At 38.2% G+C, this 27,240-nt stretch overlaps 1 protein-coding gene across 2 annotated transcripts in view; it reads left to right on the forward strand.

The window, feature by feature from the left end:
- Positions 1–27,240, forward strand: part of CACNA2D1 (calcium voltage-gated channel auxiliary subunit alpha2delta 1) — a 436,336-nt gene that overhangs the window by 58,968 nt on the left and 350,128 nt on the right. For both annotated transcript variants that reach the window (XM_087765875.1, XM_087765876.1), the window contains exons 2-3: positions 769–850; positions 18,763–18,879. In XM_087765875.1, the coding sequence (XP_087622001.1) occupies positions 769–850; positions 18,763–18,879 (199 nt within the window). The remainder of the gene's footprint in view (positions 1–768; positions 851–18,762; positions 18,880–27,240) is intronic.

Here is a 27,240-nt window from a genome sequence, read left to right on the forward strand (position 1 = left end):
GGACCTTGAGTGTTGGTTCACCTTAATCCACCCCAAGAGGACTTGCGAATCTTAGTTGCTCCTTCCCCCTTCCCCTGGGTGGGACGTGACAGATATTGATTGTATTTTGCTGTTTTTCTCTGCTTCTGCTATCTGTTGGGAGAGGGACCTCAAGGCCCTCAGGAAAGGCATTGCTGGGAGCGAGCTGCGGGTCAGGCAGGTTGTCCTGGCAGGCAGCGTATCAGCTCTGTTGCGGTAACCTTTGCTACAGCTAGTAACAGATACGATGGCATGCCTGGTTTACAGCCGGCCTAGTGTGGTGGCCATCACAGAAAACTGTATGAGAAGAATCAGGTCATCAAGGCTGGGTAGAGGCTCTATTGAACAAAAAAAAAAAAAAAAGAAAAAAAGAAGGTAAATTAGGCTCTGTTGCATTTGGAAACAGACCTTGGTACCTGCCAACAAGAGGCAGCTACAGTGACATACTTGATGGTGAAGACAATGTCTGTCCTGGAGAGCACCAGGCAAACTCCAGCTGATGAAAGGTAAAAGCAAGTGGCTTAGATTTGAGTCAGCAAAAGAGAATACCATCAGGGTGTAGCTTGAATATTTTGGTCATTCCAAGCTTATTACTTTTTAGCAGTCAAAGACAAGCCTTGTACATTTTGTATTCAATTTTATCAACATATTTTGACTTTTTTGCCCTTTTCTTGTGCTGTATAATTGTATGCAAGTTCCACTTGCCAGTGACCTGATTGGATGTCTCTCTTTTCTTTTTGGTTTCTGTAGGATAAAATCGTGGGTAGACAAGATGCAAGAAGATCTTGTAACATTAGCACGAACTGCAAGTGGAGTGGACCAGCTTGCTGCGGTAAGAAGATGCGCCTTAGACTGCAATAACTAGAAAGTGAAGTGAATGGTGTGGATCATCTAGGCATTATGATCATTTCATCCCAACATAGTAAAAAGATTTTGGGGAATTAAACTTTGCAGTGCTTACTGAGAAAGAAATGAACAACACAGACATCCATCAGTTCACTCTCTTAATGTTGCAGCACTTGCTCATTGCTAATATTTAATCAGCTTTGCAGTATCAGACATAAGGCTTACCATTGTTGCAACACTTCCACCTGAAGCAAGCGCTTTTATGTTATAAGTTTGTCAAATATGGTATCCAGGAAGCAACCATTCATGGCAGTGGAAAATTCTGCTATCTATTAACAAGGGAGACTATTTTTCTGACACATATTTCCTGAAATGAGGCAGCTTTTGGTCAGAAGAAATGTAGATGAGAATGAAAAATACTTTTATTCAGCTGTTCCAATTTAACCCAAAGTGTGTTTTAGGGAAGAATTTACAATTCTTCTGTCATTGAGAAGAAACTTTTGTGATATATTCCATTCACAGAAGGTAAAACCACGTCTGAGATTGCAGAAAAATGAAGTCACAATTCAGAAAATGTCAGGGTTGCGCTGCCTATGCAACTTTTTGTGTATGCATCATGATCCAGTACGCAATCACATGATCATACATTTCCCTCTGCCCATCCCTGCACAAGTCCCATGGCTCCTTCTGTGAACCAAGGGATCTCTGGGTTGATCTAGGACTCTATAATGAAGGGATACTTTGCTGTTATGTCAGGAAAAGTTGTTCTGTCAGCCAACAAAAGCCCTTGGTGCTGGGGAACTGAACATGAAGCCATGACATTTGGCTTGCAGAAGTCATAATCTCCCTAGACGATCCATGAAATGAATAGTAGCTGTGTTTCAAAGCCATTAAGAAATGTATATTAATGTATTCCTTTGACCTTAATGACTTTTTACCCAGACATCCACACGCCTCATATGAGTCCTTTCCCAGGAGGACATTTTCTCTTTCCTGATGATAGAGGAGGCTAGATGACTAGCTCAGATGTCCACATTTATACTGTGGAAGCTTCAGTTTAGATGAGATCACCACTGTCCTATAGAAGGAAGGGCTGTGTCACTGAATGTACATGAGGAACATAAATGAAGATTGCAGAGGTTATTTTAGTTCTGGCCTTTCCTAATATTTGAGAGCTTCATATGGGAACACAGTTTAAGGCAGATGCTTTAGATGCACTTTTTAATCTTGGAAAACTCCAAGCAAACTGAAAACGAAATCTTGAAATCCTAACACAAAGCGTCAGATTGATACACACATGGGTTTCCTGCATAGGATCTCAACAACACAGAAATGTCTGTCACTTGAGCTTTCTGAGGAACCATAAGGTTTACCCAGCATGGAACACTGATGGAAGTTTTTGTAGGTGGATTTCCCACCTATCTGCTGACAGAGAACAACGATGCTTGCGAATCATTTGTCTCTCTCCAGATTTTGGTGAGGAGTTTCTCCTAAGGGAGGGCCCTTTTTGCTCATCTGATCTAGGTGTGATCTGTTCTCTTCTGCACTTGCCGTGTCTCTTTTTCCCCACCATCTCCTCATTCAGCATCATACCCCTGATCCACCACTGGACTTCCTGTTCCGTTCCTGCTGTGCTGTGTGGGCTATCTTTCATCTCTCCTCAACATATTCTGTTTCTGTTTCAGTTTCTACCTTTGCTGCCTGGCCAGTCTGCCTTTCTCCGTTACATTGGCTTCTTATCCCTATTTCAGGATCTCTCTCCTCAGCTTTTTCCAGTTCAGCACCTCTCTCTGGACTCTTTAGTTTGCCTTAGCATTTCCAAAATATTCTGTCCAGGTGTGTGTGGCCAGCCTGTCCCAATACCCCTATTGCATCTCTTCTCTTCCACAGGTATTTTTCTTCTCCCTTTTCACCCTTTCCCTCCATCACTAGTTCTCAGTCCCAAACCTGTAGTTTTCTCCTGTATGCTTTTTCTATTTCTCCTCCCCTTCTAGTCCCTTCTCTCCTTATTCTTTGACTACCATTTTCCAGTCCGTTATCTCCTACTTCCATATCCTAATCTCTTGCCCTTTGTTCTTCCTTCAGTTTTCATCTCCTCTTTCTCCCACTGCTTAGACCGCAAGGGTATAGAGATTACCTGAGAGACCACAGCAAGTCTGAGCTGTAGCTGCAGAGGAGGTATGATGTTCTCTAGGAGTGATGCTTTCTGGGCTGGAATACACCTGTGTGTAGTTTCTCAGGGATTTAGCTGATAAATCTCTGCAGTGACCTGCAGGTGCTTTTCAGGCTAAAACTCGTTAAATTCCAAGGAGTAAAAAGTGTATATTTGAATAGATGTGTTAAGTTTTTAAACTACAGTGCAGGGGCAATAGGGTATTTCAAAGGGAAATGAGTTACAGAGGATTTCTAACTTGAGCAAAACAATGAGTTAATATCTCAACCATTTTGCCTGGCTTTTCCATGCAAAGACCACACAGTAAAATAGATAATGAAAAGCCAAGAGATTGACGCTGTCACTCTTTTTTTCCCTGAGAAAAATTTTAGTTGATGTAGTTAATATTCGGCAAACTTGCAAGCTGCTAAAACAGTCTTATAATGAGAACTGCTGGGCAAACATAATAATATGTAGTGCTATACTTAAAGCTATATTTAAGGTGTACCACAGTGACATTCACGCTGAAAAAAACCACATTAGTCTGTGAATACTGTAGGTAAGTTTCTTTTTCAAAGCTGAAATTTATAGCACACTTCAAGCAAATAATAAGTTATCTCAGAGGGTATCCATAAGGTGGTCAATATGTGCTTGTAATCCTAGGATTAAAAGCATGAAAGGGGGATGTTTCCATGTAAAATATCCCTCTATATCAAAGCCGTTTGTTTGACCTAAATTGCATGATGTCTTTCTGTAGCCACAAGCTTTTAATTAGCTCTCTTGCTTGGAAGGGAGAATGCAAAGCCTTGTGAGGTGTGAGCCATGCAGTCTCTCCCTCGTTCCTCTTGTTTACAGGCTATTGTCACTTTTCCATTTTTGAATGACATCCTTTTTTTTTTTCTGCTCGCTGCTTATTAACTTTTAGTTAGATCTCTTCTGAAATGAACCACAGTCTTGGAAAAATGGAGACTACACGACATGAAAAACAGTGTGCTTGCATGCCTGTCACTTTTATTCACAGAACTTGCCTTCATTTGCTCAAGCTTTAAAAATACTTAACAGTCAGACTGACTTTTCAGCTTTGCTTCTGACTTATTACTTCTTCTAACTCTGGAATTGTTTGGACCAAGTCTGTAGTCTTCATGTTTTTGGAAAACTTCAAAAAATGAAATACATTTGTGTGGTTTTCCTGCCCCTCCTCGTCCCTCCAAAAGCAGAATGATTAATACAAAAAGAAGGAGCAGAGTGCTCCTATTATAAAATAGTAGACGTGACTTTCTGTGAACAGCTGTAGTACCAGCGTGTGTAGGGCTGGAAAGCTGTACTTTGGTCAGACAGATTTTTGGTAGGAGAAATGTCTTTCCTTGTTCTAGGGAAAATCAATTTTAATTTGGCCAAGTGATGAGGTTAAAGCTCATAGCAAGGATGTGTAACAGATTATAACCATTTCGCAGCCTGGTCAACCAGTCCCTGGACTCAGGGAAAGAAGTCCCACTGATTCAGTTGAAGTTACAGTCTGTGTCTGCTTCATACAGTTGAGTCTTCTATGAAGACCTCTGAAGTGACCAAGAGAGCTCTCAAAGTAGCATAATTACTGTGTTCTCAGCTGGAGTGAATGAGTTCTTCAAAACCAGGGCTTTTTCAAGTAGCTGCTGTGCCATGCAAGTTTATGGTGTTTCTATAACTTGTTGAAGGTATCTCAGGGTTCATCAGTACTGTACATGCTTGTATGTGTGTTGGATGTCTGTGGGTCTTTGTGCTGCAGGGAATTATGCTACACAATGGTCTTTTCTGGAGAACCATGAAGTATTTTCTTCTGGCCATCGCGGAGAGGCACAGGAGCAGTGCCTGGACTCTCAGTTTGATTTTAGACTGGGAGAGCTCTTGACCAGAGAGAATGTAAAACTTAGAGTGTAATATGTACTTCCAAAGGAATAAAAAAATTCAAATCTAAACCACCATTAAACTCAAGTGAGGGACTCGTTAGGTGAATAGCAGACCTGTCGAGATCAGTACCTATGTAAACGTCTTATTTATTCTGCAGTGTGGACATAGATATCCAGGGAGAGCATTTTTTGTATTTAAGGTGTTTACATTCAACATGTAGTCAATTTAATGGAATCGTGTTTAAGGAGAGGAATCTCCTCAGCAGAAAATTCCCTTTTTTTGTTCATTGACAAATTTCTTAAAGTGACTTGGAATCACAGTCTTGTCCAAGCAACTAACCACTCTTCCTCTTGCTTTTGCACGTATAATAGAGCCATTGTAAACCATTGCAACTTTCTTTGTTCACAACTTCTGAAAATATCTGTATAGCGAGGATACACAATAATATACTAATGAATATTCCACAGAAAAAGAGAAAATATTTGGGAATTGATTTAGTGAATTACTTCAATAGTGACTGTTTCTGAAAATATGAATATGTTTATGCCAATGGACATTTCACACACCTTATTAGCAATGATGACAGCAATGTAATGCCTGTAGGAAGCAAAATTGCAAAAGAAAGCTTGGATGCCATTAAATTAGGAGTTCTACATTGAGGCTACACTTATCCATAGCCTTAACCAAGCAAACCAGTGTAACGGGAATAGAAGGAACAGGCAAGATGGATATGTGTAGGAGATGGAGAGGCAGGCGAGAGCTGAGGTTTATTATGGTGCGCAGAGGAAACATGGTCTTTAATTTATAGATGCGCCTTTACTCACTAATTGATATTTGCCATACAGGCAGCGTCCTGATCTAACCAAGAATTGAGCTCAGATTTTCATTTTTCCATTTAGAACTTTAACTCCAGATCATTCTTCCTCTGAATTAGTTGTGGTAAATTACTACTTTGGTGGTATGAATCAACATCTAAATGTAAGTTCTGTTATCAGTAAGACTGACCGTGTTTAAAGTGTAGTTCCTCCTTGTGTCCTTCACATCTTATTTATACTATCTGGGAATGGTCTCAAAATGGTCTTCCAAAAATAGTTTTAAAGTACATTTTTAAATACTGCTTTTTTGGACATTATTAGGAGTTTAGGCAAGATCTGGGAGAACTCCAACTTGGATTTAATACCAATGCAATAGCCTCATTACAGTAATGCAAAGATTGCTTCAACAAGGCAGGAAGTCGGGATTCAAGATGCCAAAATACTCAGCTGGTTGAAAACTGGCAGAGCTCCACTGACTTCAGTGGATTACACTGATTTACATTTGCTAAGAATCATGCCAAACAACATTTAATTTACAATTCAAGCAGGTAAAAAATACTTTGAATAAAACCAAACAAACATTTTTATACAAGAAACAGAGGCTATAGCTTGATCTTACTGCTGCTGTAGCTGCCCAGCTGAAAAGGGTATTGTTGGGTCCTTTCTATGATTTAACAGATTTTTCTTCCCTAGAAGAACAAAGGGAATGTTTATAAGAAGTTGTTGTATATACAACAACTTGAGACTTGAAAGCAGGAGGACGGGATACACAGGAAAATCTTTGTTAAGGAGATACAAGATGTCCAATGTGCTTCTTGAAACATCTCTTGACAAAGACACAGCTTAGTATATGCTGTTTAATGTTATAAATATTGTGTTTTTAAATAAAAAAAACCCAAGTCATGTAATTGTCCTTTCAACTTAAAAAGGTTCATGTAAATTTGTCTTACTTGTGAACTCTGTGCTCTCAGGCATTATGAAGCTGCTCTGGTGTGAATGATATGCGGTTTCTACAGACCAAATAGACTTTTAGAAAAAAATAAGAAGGAATAGACAGCAGCTTAATAGAATTTTAAAATCCATGTAGCAAAATAAATATTGAGGATGTATCTGATCTCACTCAGTAAAGACAAAAAACTGTACACAAAATTCAAAGTCACATTCTATACCTATGAATAGTTACCTCCGCATGCAGAAAAAATAGGTGAAGAGCCCACTGAACTACAGAATTAAGTAAATACATAGTCCCATTTTGGTGGAAGCATGCTCAACTTGCATTTTTACATAGACCTTCCACAGCAAAGGCCCATGACTAAGCTAATTGACAGCTCTTTTAATCTAATAAACTATAACAAGTATGCTTCTGATTTCCAGCTCCTAAAATACCTCTAGGGACAGGAGAGACGAGGGAGGGATCCCTGCAGTACCCAGAAAGGAAGACCTCAGAACAGAGAACATGCCTTAGAGCAATGTATGAGCTTGTCTGTTACAAACTGATTGAAGAGAATCCTCTTTTACATAAACAATGTATTAAAAATGTGGGTCTGTGTTAAGAGCTTTGACGTGACAAACACACTGGAGCTTCACTATGACTGCTATGGCAAAAAAATGCCATCTTGTACTGTGTAACCTTTTCAAGCAACAGCATAATTGAACGAAACAGCAGATAGAGAGGCAGTTCCAAGGAAATCTAGTTTCTGAATCTGTTTCCTTTTTGATACATCGCTGCAAAAACAATCCATGCATGGTGTTCATAAGGCATGCTGTTATTACAGTCCCAGGAGCTGTAGAGTGAACCCATATAGCCTTACTTGGCCTTTAAATAATATTCGTACTGAGATAGAAATACTGTTTCTTCCTCCAAAATGAGAGAGAGCTACATATGGATATTTGATATGTGGCAATGAGTTCCATTCACAGAATGAGTCCACCAGCAACTGTTAGAATTTTTTTTATTTATTTTATCTCTTGAATGCTGTTTTATAATAATTAGCTCGCTCTTGCCGAACACCCAGCCGAGGTTCTGCATGAGCACATTTCATCCATTGCTCAGTGTGAGGTCTATGTGCCTAATGCACAGATGGTGTGAGTCTGCTGAAGCACTCAGATTGGCAGCAGATTTCTAGTCCATGCTTTTAGCTTTTCAGGTCTTGGATCAGTCTCTAGAGTTTAACTGAGATGAGTGACTTGTAAGAGAGACTGGTCTCTGATTTGAACTGTCCTGGAGCAGGAAAGCTTCCTTCTGCCAGAAGGAATTCTAACCTGGGGTAATTTTCTGTTGGACTGATTATAGATTTTAGCTAAGATAGATAGTGTTATGTTCTAGAGGCTCTACAGATAGAGGCATGCCACTAACTTACTACCTATAGAAGCTGTCATATATAAGCTTCCTTCTTCTCTTCATTACCTGTATAAAGGTCTTGCAATGGCAGGCTTTAAAAGCCTACTTGAACTTCATTTAAAATTTGTATCTGTATGAGTCTTCCTTACTGTCATAGGTAGTCTGAAATTGCTGCTTCAAAAGGTGGTTTGACAGACAAGTTAGCAGTAAACGTTTTCATTCTTACTATTTTTCTCTATGATCGGCATGATAGTTATGCAGCTCTTTCTTAAAAAACATAAAGTTAAAGGCTTTATATAAATTTGGAATTATTTATTAAAAAAATAATCTGATCCATAGAATTGAAATTTCCATTTATTTTTACAAGCTTTATTATCTTTTTTTTTTTTTTTTTTTTTTTTTGTATATACTATATTTATCAGGTTGGATTCAGTTTGAATGTGCTTTAGCCAAAGGCAAAGAGTTTTGTACCTCATGCTATTCTCTGATGAACTACCAGATGGACCTAGGGGATATATGGCCATGTTCCAGAATATACTACGTTTACCCTTGTTAAGGTTGAAGTAATGGAGAATTTTATGATTGAGAAAAATATAAAGAACAAATGTGAGAACTTGATTTATTTTTTTAAGATGGTTTGATTTTAAGAATAACAACTCAAATATAATTGGTTTATATTTCCTTGGAGGTCTTTTCTCTGTGGGCTTTGCAAGTCTGAATTTCATTTGAAAGTTCTGATTGCTATAGATTCTGATTAGTTTGTCACTATTTTGACCCTGAATTTTAAGGCAGTTCTGATTTATGACTTATAAAACATCAATATATTGATGAGAATGTGTGCAGGCTCCATCCTTCTTCACCCCTGAAAGTGAAAAATGTAACTAATACCACAACACTTGTAGGCATAACTTGCGTAACTGTAAAGCTGTTCACTGTGTGCCCTGGGTGTACTCTCCAGTGCTTTAAGAAAGGAAAGCAAGTGCTTAAATAAGTCGAATATGGGAATTAAGGAAACTTGCATATTCAGTGAATAATTTTTTCCACCCAGTGAGGTTCACGATGTCTGATGTCAAAAGTCAGAAAAATATTGTACCCTTTCTTTTATCCTTTTGTCTCTTTTTGTTGTTCTCAATGGAACAAAAGACTAAACCACTTTTTTTTAACATCAAATAAAATAGAGGGGAGTTTTTAACCATAGAAACCAAATTAATCTAAATTTTGAAGAGTCCTTTTGAAATGAAAATAAAAAAAAAAGCGCCCACAAGTGTTTTGAAGTTTTTGAAGCACTCCTTGCATCCTCATTAGGTTGCTGGTTTTATATATGCTGAAACTTCCCTGAGTTCAGGGCATTTTTATGAGTGGTGCTGGTAGGTCTATAACGGCAGTTTTCCGTGAAAGTGCACCTTGTTACGTTGTTTTTCTAAGGAGCAGAAGGAGAAAAATCTGAAAGCAATTCTTAATTTTTTTAAATGCTTTCAGTAATGTGTAATAAAATAGATAGTTTATCAGTAACTGGGATTGGTCGAGTGGGCTGTGTATGAGGCTGATGCTCTGAAAACCTTGAATTCTTTCTAAGCATGAACTGGCTATTGTACACTACTTACATTTATGTCTTTTGCCTCATCCCTGAATGGGGTGTGGCGAAGGGAAGTGAGATCAGGATTACTTTTAGAATGGAATTATGAAGGGGTTGGTACAGTGAAACATGGGCAATTCAGGTATTCATAGAGAAATCAGGGTCCATTTACCAGAATTAAATAATATATGAGATGGGTTAGACTGGTTAGAGATTCCCAAAATACAGTAACGGGTTTTTTATACTACCGTATTTGTAAAGGTATGTCCCATTTGGGATATACCACTGCCACTGCTATGTTCTATGTGCAACCAAATACCAAAGCTGCAGGCATTAAAAATTAAATCCTCCAAACTAAATTCTGTTGAGTTTACACATTGCTAACCAATGTCGGGGTGTCAGGAAAATTAAATCACTTTTAAAAATGCAGGCTGGAAAATTTGGAGACACATCTGCAAGTTCTCTTTGTAATCCAAATGGAAATTAAGAGATTGTCAAAATACAGGGAGCCTCATTTATTATTTGCAGATGCTACTCTCCCTCTGCTCCCTTAGCAATAAACTGGCATTTTGAAGAGTTCCTTCTTCCAGCAAGCGAAATCAGCTGTAAGTCGCTAAGAATAGGTGGCTGCATTAACAAAGCTTGCTCAGGCTCAAGGGAAGTAGTGGCCTAATATTACCATAGTTTTAATTACTATTTGATGATCTGGATAATCTTTGAGCAAAGCACTGTTCTTGGTTCATTTATAACTTTCCATTGGCGTTAACACTAATAAAATCTGTCCTCTTGGTGCTTATGTTCAGATAATTTTCATAGAAGCTGAGAGCAAATTAAGGATTTTCCTTAAAAAACCCACACAACAAACCCAACAAAAACCTGAACTTTAGAGCTAATTGGTTTCCAAGTCCTGTGGTCAGTAAAACACCAAAAAGACTGCTAGTTCCCTGAGATTTAAAATTACCTTTGGGGAGAGAGTCAGCAGGTGTTAAATTGCATTAAGAGCAGCTGAGGCAGGACAAAATTTCCTACAAATATGCGAGTTTGAAAAATTACATGAGTGCCCACCTTAAAATATGCCAGAAATGCAGAAGAAATGTGAAACACTTTCTTCCTATTCTTCTGTTACAAGAAAGATTCACTTGTTGTACGTTGTACTCAGCCAGTCTCAGCTAAAAGCCTGAGCTAAAACTGCTGTGAAACCAATAAATGATGTAGCCTTGTTATTTAATACTGTATTGCTATCACTATGAAACAAAATTGAACACCTTAAAATACATTTTTCTTAACAAAGGGGCATTTTTAGATCTGTTTTTGATGTTTGTACAACAGCAGAGGTACAAAGCTGAACTCATGTTGTATGAGGGTTCGACTACAAAGTGACAATTACAAAAATTACTTCTTAATTTTAAAGTCCTCTAGACTACTTTGTTAATTATCAACAGTCAAAAGCATCTGATGATTCCATCCTACAAAGTATCCCTGATTATCTGCTTTCCTTTGAGTACGCATCTGAGTGAGCCAATTGACTCTGGCACCACTTATACTCTCCCTGATGTTAACTGAGGCATCAGTGTTCCCAACATCTTGCAGAATTCAGCCTGAATGTATTACTTAAGAAAGAACTCTCTCTGATAATTTTTTTCCTAATGTGCACATCACTACTATGATATGTTATGGTTTTCAAAACATCAGCTGCCCTGTCACTTGTCACCCCAGATCTTTACAGCAGTCAGTGATCAAGCAAGTGATTCTGAAAAGCAACAGATACAGTAAACTACTGGGGTGGTTTTTTCCTTTGTGTTGTTGCCATGAATTTCAAGAATGAAAGCATCTGTGAGTTGCTAGGGAGCAGCTGTAATCTTATTTATACATTATATATAGCAGAGAGTAAGACATATTTAAAATACTCAGACTGATTTCTTTGAACATACAGAATGCTCCTTGGGAAGGGGCATTTTTCAGTGTGTTCCACAATGGGATGCTTGTGATTCAAAAAAAAAAAAAGTCTTGTGAGAAAAAAAAATTCTCTGGTATGTATTAGAAATAGAAAGTATTAGTATAAATTTGGAAATAGGATACAGTAATAAGAAGATAGAATTTGCTCCCTCTGGGCAGATTATATAGTTGTTTGTGACTACTAAAAGTTGAGTTAAAGGAAAGTATCTACAGTAATAAAAAGTTAGAGATAATAATCACTCAAATGGATCAGAGTGGTTATTCCTGTTTTCTGACTTTTCCTGTTCCCAAGATCTCTTCATATGTTTGGATGTCTGTCAAATGGTCCCCGTTCTCTGCTTTTCTCACATAAATGAGATCATGACATGTAACTTCATGGCTCTCATAAAGCCAAAAAATAAAAGTAGTGAATATGTGGGTGTTATAACAAAGTTACTAAAATTGAAACTGTTTCTGACTCTGTAAAACATGTTGAATTTTTTTTTCCTGATAAAACAATATAATTTTGTCAAAATATTTGTTTTTAAAATTGTAACATTAGCCAAAATTTCAGCAAGAAATGTACTTCTTTGTTTTCAAGCTAGATGATTCCTTTCTTCCTAGGATGAAATACTAAATTTTTGGGGGGTCAATCTTCATGATTTTGTTTTGTTTGGGGAGCCGGAGAACAGAGAGCAATGAAGGAACACAGAGCTCAGCAACAACCTGGTCCAAGTTGAAGTAGACGTATAAATTAGAAAAACTCTTAAGTTACCCCGTTAGCTACATTTTTATTTAATATTCTGATATGTTTTTTTGTTTTTGTTTGTTTGGTTGGTTTTTTATATTTTACTTCAATCAAGAATTGTAAGGCAACTCTTTTGTCTAGATAAGGAGCAGATAGAAACACTCTTGTACCAGAATGAGTAAAGCTCTGGAAATGCCTGTTCCTTTCAGTAACTATGAAGGTGACTTGGGTCCTTGCTCAGCCTTAGGTTTAGAAATCTCAAAGCTAAATAAATCCAATAATTCTTCAGTTCTTATTGGTTTTAGCAGAGAATTACACATTGCACAGAAGCAGCTTTGGTGTTGAGTGTCACCCAGAGCAGTACACCTTCGATGGGACTTCACAAGTTATCTTGAACCTGTTGGCTGGGCAGGACCCCAGCAGTGTCCTGCAGACACCAGGGTAGTTCTGTGTCTTGCTCCCCAGCAATCAAGGCTCTGAATGCTCTTTTACTTTGAGGGCAGCTCTGTACCTAAGCTAATTCTCTGCATTCGTGACATACAGTGCTGCAGCTAATAAGTAATCTGGGGTTGCTAGTGCATAACATGTTTGTTGCAGAAGTGCTGGCTCTGAACATGGCATCAGATTAGGTCATGCAAGCACCTGTGAAAAACATTCTCCAATTCTTCTAGTTCTGGGCAGTTAATACCAAGATAATGTAGTTTCCTTTCTGTAGCTTCAACCTGAGTCAGGGACAGAGGGGAGTTTTGAACTCTTGACTGCACAGTTTTAAGGGAGCTGGATGCTGGTAACGGGGTCTGTCAGCAGTCTCAGACATGACAAGCAATGAACCAAGTCTAGGTTTCATCCAGGGCCTCCAGTCAGGAGTAAAAGGAGATGAGGCCTGGGACAGGTTGGAGAAAAGGCTACAGCATGGGTCCAATGTCCATCCAAGAGACAGGACTGGAGAAAAGATTTAACATATATCTGAGGGGTCCATTTAGGAAACGGGCTAGCTATGGCGTAGGGTCAAGGTCCATTGAAGGGGTAGGGCTGGAGACAGGCATACCTATCCCATAGCTGAGGACTGGGCTGAAACGGAGCCCGTGGGCAGGGGTGCAGGCGGAGGTTCCCAGTGAGGCAGGTCATGGTCATTAGGGCCTATTAGAGCCCCATGGTGACAGAAAGCAAGAGACTTTTTGGAAAGACCAGGGGGAACCGGCCATGGGAGGCCCTCTCCAAAACCAGGACGCGGGCAGGAAGAGATTAATTTACAAAACCTTTATTTCAGTTTTGCTCTGTTCTGAGTTGTTTTTTTTTTTTAAATTGATTTAATAAGTTAATCACTTTAGTATATAAGCTTGTAAAAAACTCCAGATTTCACAGGCACTCTTAGTATTTTGGTGTAGTCACTCTCAGAAAAGATGGCAGAAGACCTATCACAAAGTTTTGGTTGATTTGGGGTCCCAAGCTCAGTAGTATCTTTGAGCAGCAGTTTTACCATCATGATACTCTCCAACTGGTCTAGACTGATTGTAAAGGATTGATTGTTGACAGAGGTGTCCCATCAGCCTAGCTGAGCTAAGTGGTCTTGAAAGTAGTACGGAAACAATAAAAACATCAATATATTTACCTTGCATAGATAGGTATTACTGTAATTGTTGAGTGATTTTGTTTCTCTATTCCAAAGCATATTTCAAGGTAGGAAAAGACAGAGCGTTTTTGGTTAACTTTTGAAATTCTGGGTTTGAACTTCTGAAGATCTTGTCTCATATGACTTCTATGTCCATGAAAGCATTCAGTGATGGAACTGAGATTGCTGTGTTCATGTCCTATGTTTGAGCCCCCAGCCAGGTCCCCGCTGCCTGAGGAAAATGCTCCATTGTTTCTTAAATTGGGAGACTGACAGTTTCAAAACAGACAAACAAACTAACAAACAAAGAGGCAAAGGAATTCTATTGTAGTTTAGAATAATTCAACATGAATGATTATTCCTTGTTATTTGAGTAGTCTGTGTAAACAGTGCCAAGACCACAGATCCAAAGCACAGATAATTTATTACTCTTAGGAACTTTTTCTGAGTGTAATAAAGCATGAGGGCCATTTAAATAAAATTTCAATGTTACAGCAGGCCCCAATGCCTGCCACAATGTAGCCATACCCATGCAGTGAGGGTGCATCTTTCATTCTCTCTCAGTTTGTACAGAAATGTTTGACTTTCCCGTGCAAGTCTTACAGAAAGCAAGGAGAATGTCTCTTTGTGAGAGGTGTATAAACATGTCCTTGAAGACTGAATGGAGAGGGGCATGTTCTGCTGAGGAGCTGGCAGTTTTTCTAATCTTTACCACATTTAACTATTGTCCTTCCTGTGTTGTCTCATACTAATGTGACTCTCCCCATCATATTCTCTCCCCTAAAACCTTGCTGTTCGTTATACCAGAATAAATATTCAGCATTTAGAAAGCAATTTTAATACATTCTTGCCTGAATAGAAAAGTGCATGGCTATTGACTTCAGAGAAAAATTAAAGTATTTTTTGTGCTATGACCTTACAGATTTTACTTAGCCATGCAATAAGGCTTTATTTTGTGAGAAATGGTAGGGTTTTACTGACAATTCGGAGAGCTTTTAGCAAAACATTTGTGATTAAAGTACTAAAGATTATTTTATACCTAAAAACCAACAGAAACTTGTATTCACTCGGTCAAAGCAATTTAATAAAATGCATTCAAATTAGCTCTTCTTAACAAGCCACAGGGCCTGCCAAATTGTATTTTGAAAGACAAATGAGCACACCTTTGCCGATAAGACCCTTTATGGCTATTTGAGACACGCTTGTGCTAATTGTGTTTGACTGCCAGGTGGGAGGCTTGGGGAAGGAAACGTTTGTCACAGGCTGCCAAATCCTGAAGCATGTATCATTTCCCCATGTGTTGTTGCGCTAAACTGCTGCAGTGCTACGGCTGAATTAAAGAAAAGGGGAGCAGGCAACAACTAAATTATGTACACACCTCTTAAATAATTAGTGAATGTTTCTTACACTGTTCCTTGGTAGTGGAGACAGGTCTCACGCTTCAGGAAGATAAAGAAGTGTGTGAAGTTCTGAGTTATTTCTGATGCCTTTTGTTTGGGAGCTTGTGAGATAAATCTTCCACTGGTGGTAGAAGCAGGGCAGATAGGTGCTCTGAGCCCTGACATGGGGTAAAGCGAGGAGGAGGAGGAGTCAATGATGCAACTCTGTGTGGGATCTTGTGCAAAACTTAAAAGTTTTTTTGGTGGGGTCGGTTTGAATTTTTGTTTTTAATCACTGACAGATAACAGCTTGTGAAGCCAGCCTCAGAGTCAGGCTTTCTCAGGGGTAGGACCCACAATGTCTGTTATAAAGGTTGTAAGTTGAGGTATGAATAGGATTCCTGTCTCTTGTGGTGGTGATCTCCTTGTTAAACGATTCAGGCTTTTGAACTATTCTCATAGCTGGTGCCGGAGAAGAAAAATGAAAACGTTTCCTTTTTTTCTACAAATGTACCCACTAGTCCACACTTTGATAGTTTGCAGCTTTCAAATCATTCAAGCTTGGAGGTATGAGAACAACTTCCCTGTAGGAATGGGGTGTGTGAAAAATTTGAATGCTTTCAAATTGAGGTTTATAGGATCATATGTTTGCTGTAAGAATGGATTAGATACAGGGATGCAAGTGCAAATTTTCCATCCAGATTCTCAAGCCCTTACCAGTATGGCTTACTGTTACTTTGCTCTATATTGAAAGATTAATTCCAGTGAATTATTTGTATTGTGTTTCTGGTTGGTGGGCTGCAAAATCATGGTTGTGTGGATGCAGTGCGCCATCACCTTAACTTCTGCTGAGGCTGTTTAATTGCAGCCTGTTAGAAACCATATTTTGCTAAGTGCTTAAAGATGTCAAAGAATCAGCACTGTAGCATTCGCCCTTATATAGCTGGTCAGCACAGTCTCCAAGTCATCCCTATCATCCACCTGCTCCAAACCTGCGTTACTTGAGCACATACTTGCCAGTGCCCTTACTGTGTATTTTCTTTGCTTGTGGACTTCTTCATGTTTATTTGTAATATTAAGTGAAAAATTTAATTACAATGAAATGGCATTTTTGCAATGAACTACTGCTTTCTCCAAATTTTAAGATGTTTTTGCCTAACTGAAACTCCCAAATGAAAAGAGATTATTTTTAAATTTTCTTATTCCTTTCACAGTTGAGTAGCAAATAAAAAGCAATTGCATGAACAAATCTGAAAAAAAGAGAAACCAGGAAAAAATTGAACAAAGCAAACCAAACATTTTCACAAGTAAAATAAATGAATGTTTTAAAATGATTTTTTAAATTATTATTTAAAAAACTTCCATGGAGGTTATTTTACATTTTTTTTAGCCTGTTTGCAAAATCTTGTGACCATTCTTCTATAAATTTAGTAACTTTTGATGCAGGTGTACTTCACACAGTCACGAAGGGAGTTTAAAGAATTTGGCACTACATGTTTCTTCAAAGAATAAGACATGAACACCTGGTAACGCCCATATTCCAGTGTTTGTTCCTTACGTGATCAGGGTGAATATTTGCTGACTGTGGGAAAACGTGAGAGTTTTACCAGATTTGATGGCCATTCTAATTTAGATGGTCCCCTGAAATTTCCATTCTTGATTCAAACCATCTGGATCTATAAAACTGATTTCTACTCGTGCCTTGCCTGTAGGACTGTGAGGCTCTTCTTGTCACTGCAGTCAATTTAACTCTGACTCCCACTGCTGACTGTGCAAATTTGATGTGTTTCACAGAAAAATGTAAGAAATTCTATAGTGATCAGTCGTAGGATAAAATTTCTTTATTTCTAATTTTTTGATTAATAATTGGCCTATAGACCATTTCTACTATTAAGATCTGTCCTCAAAAAAACAAAACAAACCCAAACCAAACCAAAAAAAAAAGAGATTTTGGGTTATACCTGAGATAAACTTTCTGTTTGGCAATTTTGAATATCAAGCACCTCAAAAATATCCAAACTGTAATCTGAGTTCATTAGAAACTATCTTCTTTTATAGTGGTTTTCTGCTCGTGACGCACTGATTTTTTAAAATAATTGCTGCTATATGAAGAATTATAGCATATTCCAGTTACTCAGTTATGGGTGGAAAGGAAAGACTGTACTTCTGAAGGAAAAAAACCCAAAACCCAACATAAGCGTTGTGAAATTCAAAAGTGATGAAAACCTATGACAGTTTATGAGACATGCCCGACAAAAATTTGCAGCTATAACTGTAGTTGTCAGAAATTTATTTGTGATAAATACCCATCAGCTACAAGCATCACAGACATATTTTGGTGAGTTTCTTTAAGGTCTCCATAGCTTTAACCTGAGAAACCTGGCAGGGCTGGTAGACTCAGTCTGGTCTGCAGTTTCTTGGTTCTTGTGCTGGATGGCAGCCAGTGCATTAGCGCTGGACCCGTTCCTGCCTGTGCCTGGAATTACTCCCTGGGAAGCAGCACAACCCCCACCAGGCAGCGTTGCGGAGAGGCAGAATACTTGGGTAAACTCAGGCCATCTGTTGGTTGCATAAATTAGTTTTCCTCATTTGCCCATCTAGCCATAAGGTATCTACTTTTTTTCTTCTCCTCCCCCCCCAGTAATGTATTTTTTCTTTATCCAATTCTAGTAGGACAGAGATAGGCAAATGGATTTCTCGTTACTTTTCACTTCTTGTGGTTGCGTGCATTTCATTGTAGTGGCTTTGTTTAACAAATCAAATTATCTCCTTTATGTACGTGTTCTGCTTTGGAAACAGTTAGTGGCTTTTCACCAGAAATGACCTTTATTCATGACAGAGGAGAAACACAATTATAGTTCTTTCCCCCTCTTCCCCTCATCTTTTTTTCCCCTTTCATTTTTTCCCCATTTCCCCTTTTTTTTCTTTGCCCTTTTCCCCCCTTTTCTTATTTGTTTTCTTCCTCTTCCTCTTCTTTCCTCATGAATACTAACACTATAATATGAATAAATAGATAAGGGACTAAACTGATTACATTAGCATTACTTAAATGATTTGTTTCAAACGGTATGTTTGTTGTTCAACATTCAAGAATTAAATTCAGCAATAGCTATTTGATTTCAACTTCAGTCCTTTTAAAGGATCTCCATTTTACTTTTCTCCCAGCACTCTATGGGAATCAGATTCCTTGAGCATTTAACAGTTGAGTAGTCTGTCACTGGAAACAGTCAGTTTTAAAGATTTATTAAATGATTTTTAATAGCACCTTCTACCTCTCAGACAAAAAGATGAAGTATTTCTTTCACAAGGCACATTTGGATTTTCCTAACAGTAGTCTTGCTGAAGCTCTTCAGTAAGAACAGAGGACATCTTGATGCCTGTTCTGTCAAGTCACTTTCCTTATTTTGAATGTATGCTGCCATTTTTATTTATTTCCCTTTTTTCCTCTTGCAGATTTATGTGAAAAACAGGAATTTGTATACTGTAGAAGCCAACAACCCTCGTCAGCTAGTGGAAATTGCAGCCAGAGACATTGAAAAACTTCTGAGTAACAGGTCTAAAGCCTTGGTGGTGAGTATTAATGGGTTAGGTTTTCTATTTAGCATTTAAAAAAATCTTTATTTATTATTGAAACATGCTTTTATCATTATTTTTGCTGCCTATACACTTACAGGCAGTGTCAGCCTGGTGTGTACAGGACATGACATGCAGAAAGATGGCTTCATGGTAGAAAAGGAACTCATTAGTTCATTGGCATAGGGCAGATGTTTATAGTATTGACAGACAGATTAGGAACCACGGCCAAGTAACAAATCAAGTTATAAATAGATTGGAAAATATTCCTCTATGTGACGCACATGAATGTTTATGACTTGAAGATCACACTACTCTACAGTCAGTAATGATCTTGGGGAAACAAGAAGTAGAGCTTTTTTTAAATGTGATTTAAAAATAATGATATCTTTGAAGTCGTGATGTTCATTTTGGTATTATTGCTAACTGCATCAGTTGATATTTGGTCTCTTCGTCTTTTTAGTTACTCAGTCTTTCTTGATGGTAGCAACTAATTCTTCTCCTTTGACACATGTAGCCATGTGTGAATCAGATTCATTTCCATACCTATTCTATTTCTGACTTGCTAATTTAATCTGTATTTCAATCATGTTTTGTATCAGCAAAGTTAATCCTGAACTACTAGTGTGAAGACCGTGCTGCATTGTAACCTCATGATTCTTTATGCTTTAAATAAGAAGTAGCTATTTCTTTAAAGTGCTTTTGCCAGCAGTCCTTTTCTCTTCTGTCCTGTAAGACTCCCAACCTGGGTAATTGCTTTTTATGATTCCTACGCACATCACTTTGACTCGTAGAAGAGTTTCGAGTGCTTTTCAGAAGATACTGACCAAACATGCATGGGGGGATCCGGATGAATTCATATACATGCTTTTTATGGAGTAGAGCTATTAGAAATAGGTTTAAAGGATGGAACAGCAGACTAGGATTCCCTGAGCAATTACATATCCATGTAGACTTGCAGATGAGTTTGGACGTGTCATTTAAAGTGAAAGAGAGAAGAAAGAGGGATTAATTCACCTAACTGTAGACATCTACTCAGCTGGTCGTCCTAAGCTCCTTCTTTGTTCAGTGAAAAAAAACAGGCACTTCTCAGTCAGGATTGACCTGACATGTTCTGAATAAGACTTTAAAATGGGATGAACTACAGCCCAGAAGTACTTACTTCTCTCTTTCTCTATCAGAGGAGCCTCAGTGTATATGTCGATACTGTAGGTGTGTATAGTTGGGGGAGATGAGTCCCACCCAAGCAGTCCTTTTATCAGTACAGTTTCATGCAGCTGAAGAATCAGTCCGAGAGTGAAACTGCTGCTGCGCACTTTTCCTGATGACTAGCCTTCTTGTGGGTGATGTGAGTTTGCTTAGTCTGGTGTCCGTGCATAGGTACCACAGGAGGTACCCATTTTCCCGCTTTTTGTTCTTAGCAGGAGGTCACTCTTCCAGTTCCCTTAGTTTCCATAACACGCAACGTACATCAGTGTTGTCTGGGCCAAAGCTTCTCTGCTTCAGTGAAATAAGTGTAAAATAGATATGATTTTTTTGTTTGTTTTCCTGTTTTAACTTGGTGGGCATGTGTTTATGTAGCACTCTGTGGACTTTGTATTATTATTGCAAAATATTATACGTCATTTGCAGACCTTTGTGAACACACCAGTTTTTCCACCATTTTCACACCAACCCATATAAGTCTGATGTTTTTAAGTTATCACAGCCAAATCTTGTATTTTCTTGAGATTCAAGATTAACGTAGGGGTTTGTGTGTGTCTATGGTGGCTTGACCTTAAAACTTTAAGAAAATTAAATAAGTATCTCATGTTTACTTTAGAAAAGATTCCAGAACAGTTTTTCTGTGAATGTGGAAGAAGAAGGGTACCTACCTCATTTTAGGCAAGCCCATGGTCACTTTTTGAAAAGGGTAATACGATTCAGTTCCCTGACATAAAAAAAGATTAAATTAGGGGAAGGATGTTCCTTCAGTTCCATTGCTCTTTTTTTTTAAAAAAAGAAGTCTTGTAGTCTTCAGAACTTCTCAGATAATTTTAAATTACCAAGTCAATGCATCTTGAAGGCAAATAAAAAGTCCTCCAGATGCATTAGTGGCTAAAGACTTATGACTTTAAAACCAGTTTTATTATTTTGGAGGATGTGACTCATGATGGCTTTGATGCTTGGGGTTGCCATTACTGCCAGTGCTGCAGTGAATGTACAATACTTATTATTTTTAGCTGCATGCCATCATTTCAGGATGCGTGTCAGCAAGACTTCTGCATGACATCTTTATCATTCTTGCCACTTCATGCAGAGTGAAGTTCGTCCCCAAACAGGTGAAAATAACTGAGCTCCCCACACACATTTCACACAACTGAATTTGATTTGCCATCCTTTAAATACTGATCAATGATGCTTCTTTTCAGTGTTGGAACATCTCTAAATTTTTTTTTTAATTACTTTTTTTTTTGTAATTGCCTGGGAATCACCAGCATTTACAAACATTAATTACATGATTACAATGCATATGTAATATTCTTCTTGCAGCAAAGTGATTGAAATGACCTATTGAAACATTCCTCTACTCCAGTTCAAGACGGATGGAGCTGTCTTACAGAGGCGGTCAGGTTTCAGTCTTGCCGAAACTTTCTGTGAACTTTGTGTACTTTTTGTGTCCTAATTATATATATATATATATATATATAAATGCTAATTTTATATATATAAAAATACATATATATTTATTTGGTAACCTACTGTGCTTTTTTTAGGCAAGTGGTATTTAATTTCTCTCTATATGTCCTAGTTTGTTTTTTTATTTCTTTTTTAAAAATTATTTAAAAAAAGTATCTACATACATTTTAAAAATAAAAATCTATCAAACCCACTTTCTTCAGAAGAGCTTTCTAGAGGTGGTTGGTCATAGATGGTTCCTGAGAAAACTTACTTTTCCTTTTGTATCAAATGCCGGACACAGCCAAAGCCAATGCATTCAAAAATGAGTATAACCTCTCAAGTTAGTAAAACTGACTTAAGCTTTTAAATATTATTTTTATTATTACTAAATTGATTAAACTTTTTAATATTATTTTCATTGTTTGATTTAGCTTCTGATTCCTGATTCAGACATTTTTCTCAACCATTATCAAGGTTAGCTGTTCTGGGGAATTCTCTTGTTTCTGTAAAAAATGTATTTCTGATGTATATTCATGTACCCAGGGGCTTAGTCTGACTTAAAAAAAGAAAAGAGGAAGAGGCCTAAAAAGCATTACTTACAGGGAAAAATACCCTTTTATTAATATCAGTCCTAATCAGATCTCTTTGCTGACTCATATTCTACATGGTTGTTAATTTTGGATCACTTCATGTTGGTTTCTCTCAGTCTATCATCTGACCTTAAGAGCTCCTAACGGCTCAGATATTTACACTGGCTTTTCTATTTGTAGTTATCCCGGATTTATATCAGAGCTTTCAATGACTTCTGATTTCAAACCTTCCTCTAGATTATTTATATACACAGGAGACACTCACTTCTTATCTCCTGCATCTGAACTATTACTTTCTACTAAGAGAATTTCTTCGCCTTCCATATGTATTTCTCTTTCTTCTTTTTTCAAGGACTATCTTTATGCTGGCATTTTGTAGACTCAGTGCTTTGCAAATGGCTATGTATGTAGCAAAACCGAATTATTTACCTGAAATTTAAGTCTGCTTATATCTGCTGGGTCACATTTTCTCTGAAATCAGGAGTGGAGTTGAATGGAACTGTTATTAGTGACTGCACACAGGGTTTTACCATTGGGGCTAATATGACTCAAAGTGTTAATTTAGACCTGAATCCTGAAAAGCGTATGATGCAAGAGGATCGTACATCCTCCAGTGATGCCAGGAGGAAGGTGCCAGTGAATGACATCAACAGTGTCATTGTTCAGGGACTAGCATACCCCAGGGATGCCATGATTTTCTCTAGGCGTGCTACACAAACAATCTTTGGGCAAGGTTATAATTAGCAAATATTAGTGATGACTTTTCTCATGATAAGCTGGCTTCCCTTGAGCTGCAAGAGCACCTTTAAATGAGAAGTAACTCTTGCATTCCAAATTATTTGTGTTTTTTCATGCAACTTTGTGCTAGAAAGCTCTCTAGCTATGACTTAAGGGTAAAATTCCTTAGTGGTTCTGTGCATTTGTGATGGGTTGACCTTGGCTGGACACCAGGTGTCACCAAGCCGCTCTATCACTCCCCTCCTCAGCAGGACAGGGTGGGGGAGAAAATGAGATGGAAAAAAAAAACCCTTGTGGGTCAAGATAAAGGCAGTTTAATAAAAGCAAAAGCAAAGGCCGCATGTGGAAGCAAAAGGAAAACAAAAGATTTATTCTCTACGTCCCATCAGCAGGCAATGTCCAGCTACTTCCCGGGAAGCAGGGCTTCAGTATGTGTAGTGGTTGCTCCGGAAGACAAACGTCATAAATAACAAATGGCCCCCACATCCTTCACCTTTCCCTTAGCTTTTATTGTTGAGCAGATGTCATATGGTATGGAATATCCCTTTGGTCAGTTTGGGTCAGCAGTCCTGGCTATGTCCCTTACCAAGATCTTGCCCACCCCCAGCCTACTGGTGAGGGGGGGAAATGTTGGAGAGACAGCCTTGATGCTGTGGGAGCACTGCCCAGTAGTAGCTGAAACACTGGTGTGTTACCAGCACCTTTCTAGCTCCCAATACAAAGCACAGCACTGTGAGGGCTGCTATGGGGAAAATTAACTCCATCTTAGCCAGGCCCAATACAGCATTACACACAAGAGGCTTGGAAAAGCTTTGTGATTTCATTTCTGGTTTATATGACAAAAGATTATAATGAAAACCTGGACAAAGATGACTTGCCCCACTGTAAGGAAAAAAAGTCTGGGTTTATTTTTTCATGTGTATGAATTTATGCTTGGGAGAAGCTTAAGAATGGTGGTTGAAATAGGTACCTAGCTGGGGAAGGAGAAAGGGGAAAATCCTGATCTGAACTCAGAGGGCTTTCCTAGATAGCTATGACTAGAAAACATTAGCTGTACAAGAAAAAGTTAGGATGAAAAGAAAATGGAGAATTTTTTAGCAAAAAGTGTAGTGGGGGAAGAGAGTGGTATGAGTAGTAAGGAGGGAGACAGCCAACAACCTTATAGTCAAAGATGTCAAAGACTGTCTAGCAGTAGAGCCTGTTGTTCAAATAGTGAACATTTCTTTTTTGTTTTACTGTTGTTTACTATTCCATAATCGCCTGGCCTAACCCTACCGAACACACACTATTTCAATATTATGGCATTTCCATATGCATATGGTATCCATACGGTCCTGAAAGGAGCAGGGAGTTGGACTCGATGATCCTTATGGGTCCCTTCCAACTTGAGATATTCTATGATTCTATGGTATTATGGGCAAGTTAATATTCTGTCTCTATGATGTATCTTGCTAAAAGGTGGTGTGCAGACTAGCTGTGCTACCATTGCAACCTGCATTGCCAGGTGTGCAATGGAAGACGGGTGGAGGTTTCACTGAAAATGTATTCTGCAGTAACTATGGGCAAAACTCGCAAAGGTTCTCGGACATTTTTCAGGTACACAACCTTTCCAAGGATACCAACAAATAGTATGCCTAGCCCATCAGTCAGCCTGACACCTAAATTGTTCATTTTCACTGGAGTTATCCTCTGTTTTAAAGTTCCTGCCCCATTCATCAGTGCAATAGCTTTCTGGAGCTATGGAGATCATGCTAAAGATCATAATCTTTCAGTTCCGATGGAAACTAAATAATTTAAACAAAAACTTTTCTATATACAAGAAAGCGGGGATACTTGTATTTGGAAGATACTAATATTTATTTGATGAGTATCATTAGAAACACTAAATAGAGTATCTGACATTGTAATATATTTATAAAAAATGGTTTGAGGAGCTAAAAATATTTTCTCACTGACTATATAAAAATAAACCCTTTTAAACTCATTAATATATGAGATGGACTCATTATATATGTTTTATTACTCGTGTAAAATACTGCAGTAAGCTTAAGATTTGCAAAGATCCTAATTTTTGTTGTCACGCTTTAAAATTTAAAATGATAAATTGTAGTTTTTAGAAAGGTATATTTTAAAAACTCAGTGCTTTGCAAACAGCTGTTCTGGGGTTTTATTTTCTGTTTATGCATTGAGTTGTGAGGGAAATGAAGTATGACTTATCTTAAAGTAATATTTAATCCAGCGCTGCACACTAAATCTAAGGTGCAGCTTCACTCTTGTGCAGTGTGAAGTCGTTAGTTGTGCAGCCCTTCACCTTCCCCTGCCCATCTGAGCAGCCCATTACTCATTAGGTATCGCAAAGCATCCTTAATCTTCTATGGCAGGAAAATCTGCAGTTTTACCCTCTTGCTCATTTTTGCTGTTATATTTCAACTGAAGAGAGTAAGCAAGTTTGGATCTCAGGTAACAGAAAATTAAAGTTAAGAGAGAAAATGATGAATAAAGAACAGCTACTAACAGTCTTTGCAAGCACAGCCTGCAGAAAATTTTGTAAACAGGATCAAAATGTCCTCTTTCTTGCTTAGATAAGGTCCCTTTCTGTATTCCCAAATTATTTGACTGTTGGCCACTTGTTTGTGTAGTACTTTGAGATGAATCCTACTTGTCCTCCTATCCAAAATTAAGATGTATTCATATTCCCCTGCAAATCTTCTTTTCCACAGCGAAATACCTCTTTCTTGAAAGCCTCAGTTTCTGTACCTTATTGTCAACACTATGATGTACACTCAGAGTGCATTTATTAATATACTTTTCTTTCATTACTGCCCATATTCTAAGGCAACAGCATAACCATTTGTGTAAACAAACACTCAAGTTCCACTAAAATACATTTCACTGGAGAATGAGAGACATTCATATTTTCACTGCCAAATTCCTGCTTAATGTTGCTTTGTTTTACTGTGGGGTTATTTGTTTTTAACTATCAAGCTCTTACATTAAGGTCATTCAAGGGAAGGTACTAGTCAATACCCTTGGCTTCTTGGGCTGCATGCAGACAAAGAAAGAAGAGCTACATGCAGATTTGCACCTTACTATCTAGATTTCTTCAGACATCTCAACCAGAGACACCGTATCTTCATTCTAGCCTTTATGCCTTGGTTTCTTCTGAAAACTGAGGAGACTGAGTTTCCATGGAAACTGAGGCACAGATTGTGTGCTAGGAGACAGGTTCCCTCTACGTGCTGTTGGGAAATGTCCAAGGTGCACAACTGTGTCTGTGAATGAGGAGCTCAGAATGTTTATCTGCTAGTTTAGATGCAATTTCAACACAGCTGTGCAAGTGTGTCCAGATCCCTTAGTATTGCCCTGCCCGCCTGAAATAAGGCTTCAGTGTCTCACAATACAACTGGGAAGCTTAAATAAACATGTGTTATAACATATTTTAAGATTCCTGGGCAGAGATGCTGCGCACTTTAAATAGGGTTGGGAATTTTTCTGTAGCCTGAAAGACCGATAAAATGAAAATAAATTTTGTAGGTGTGCTTGATACTACTGGTTTTTGGAAGGGATCCAAAACTCTAGCCTGAGTTTTGATTAGATGCCTAAAACCCACCTAACACCCTTGAAAACACTCTGGGACACCTACTTTCTGGTCTCCTAATCTTAAGTTGCCTATACTAACAAGATATCTTTCCACTCTTTATAATACTCTATAGATAAACTGCAGTTGTCGACTCATTTAGCTGAACCTGCACTGGGCAGCATCTCTTGCTTTGGCCTCTGCTGCAACTCAGCTACTGGTCTTGTAAGCTCCACCAGAAATTCCAAAGCAGCCTAAATAGTCACACCTAATAGTGGAGTCCACCACTTCTGCATGGTAATCTAAATATCAGAGCTAATCACTCCGTGAGGTCTTGAGCTATTTCTCTGAAATGAAAGTATCTGTGTATACATAAGGATACATACCTTGATCTGGATATATGCGTTGAAATTCCATCTAAACTTTATTCCAATGTGCAGACTGCACATAAGTATTTTTCCAGTTATCTTCTAATCTAAAATATAAATAGACAAAATGTCTGACCAGGGAGAAGGATCTGCAACTCAGTTCTTTTCCTTCCTGTTTAAGTCCTTTGATCACAAGGCTAAGGTCCTCCGATCCATAGTATAATCTGTGCAAAAATAACTTTTTGATGCTAACAATTGCCCTCTGCCTTCATTATTATCCCTTCAAATACATTAAATCCATTTATTCTTAGTCTCAGGCTGTGAGGGCGAGTCCTTGCCCTTTAACCTGAAAATTAGGTTATTCTCCAGAGGTGTAGTTTGGATCCTCCTAAAGTTGAGGGCAATCTGTGATTCTGACTTCCTC

Source organism: Nipponia nippon, unplaced genomic scaffold (genome assembly GCF_047370975.1).
Source record: "Nipponia nippon isolate SJK-2023a ecotype South Korea unplaced genomic scaffold, ASM4737097v1 scaffold_3, whole genome shotgun sequence".
Classification (NCBI taxonomy): domain Eukaryota; kingdom Metazoa; phylum Chordata; class Aves; order Pelecaniformes; family Threskiornithidae; genus Nipponia; species Nipponia nippon.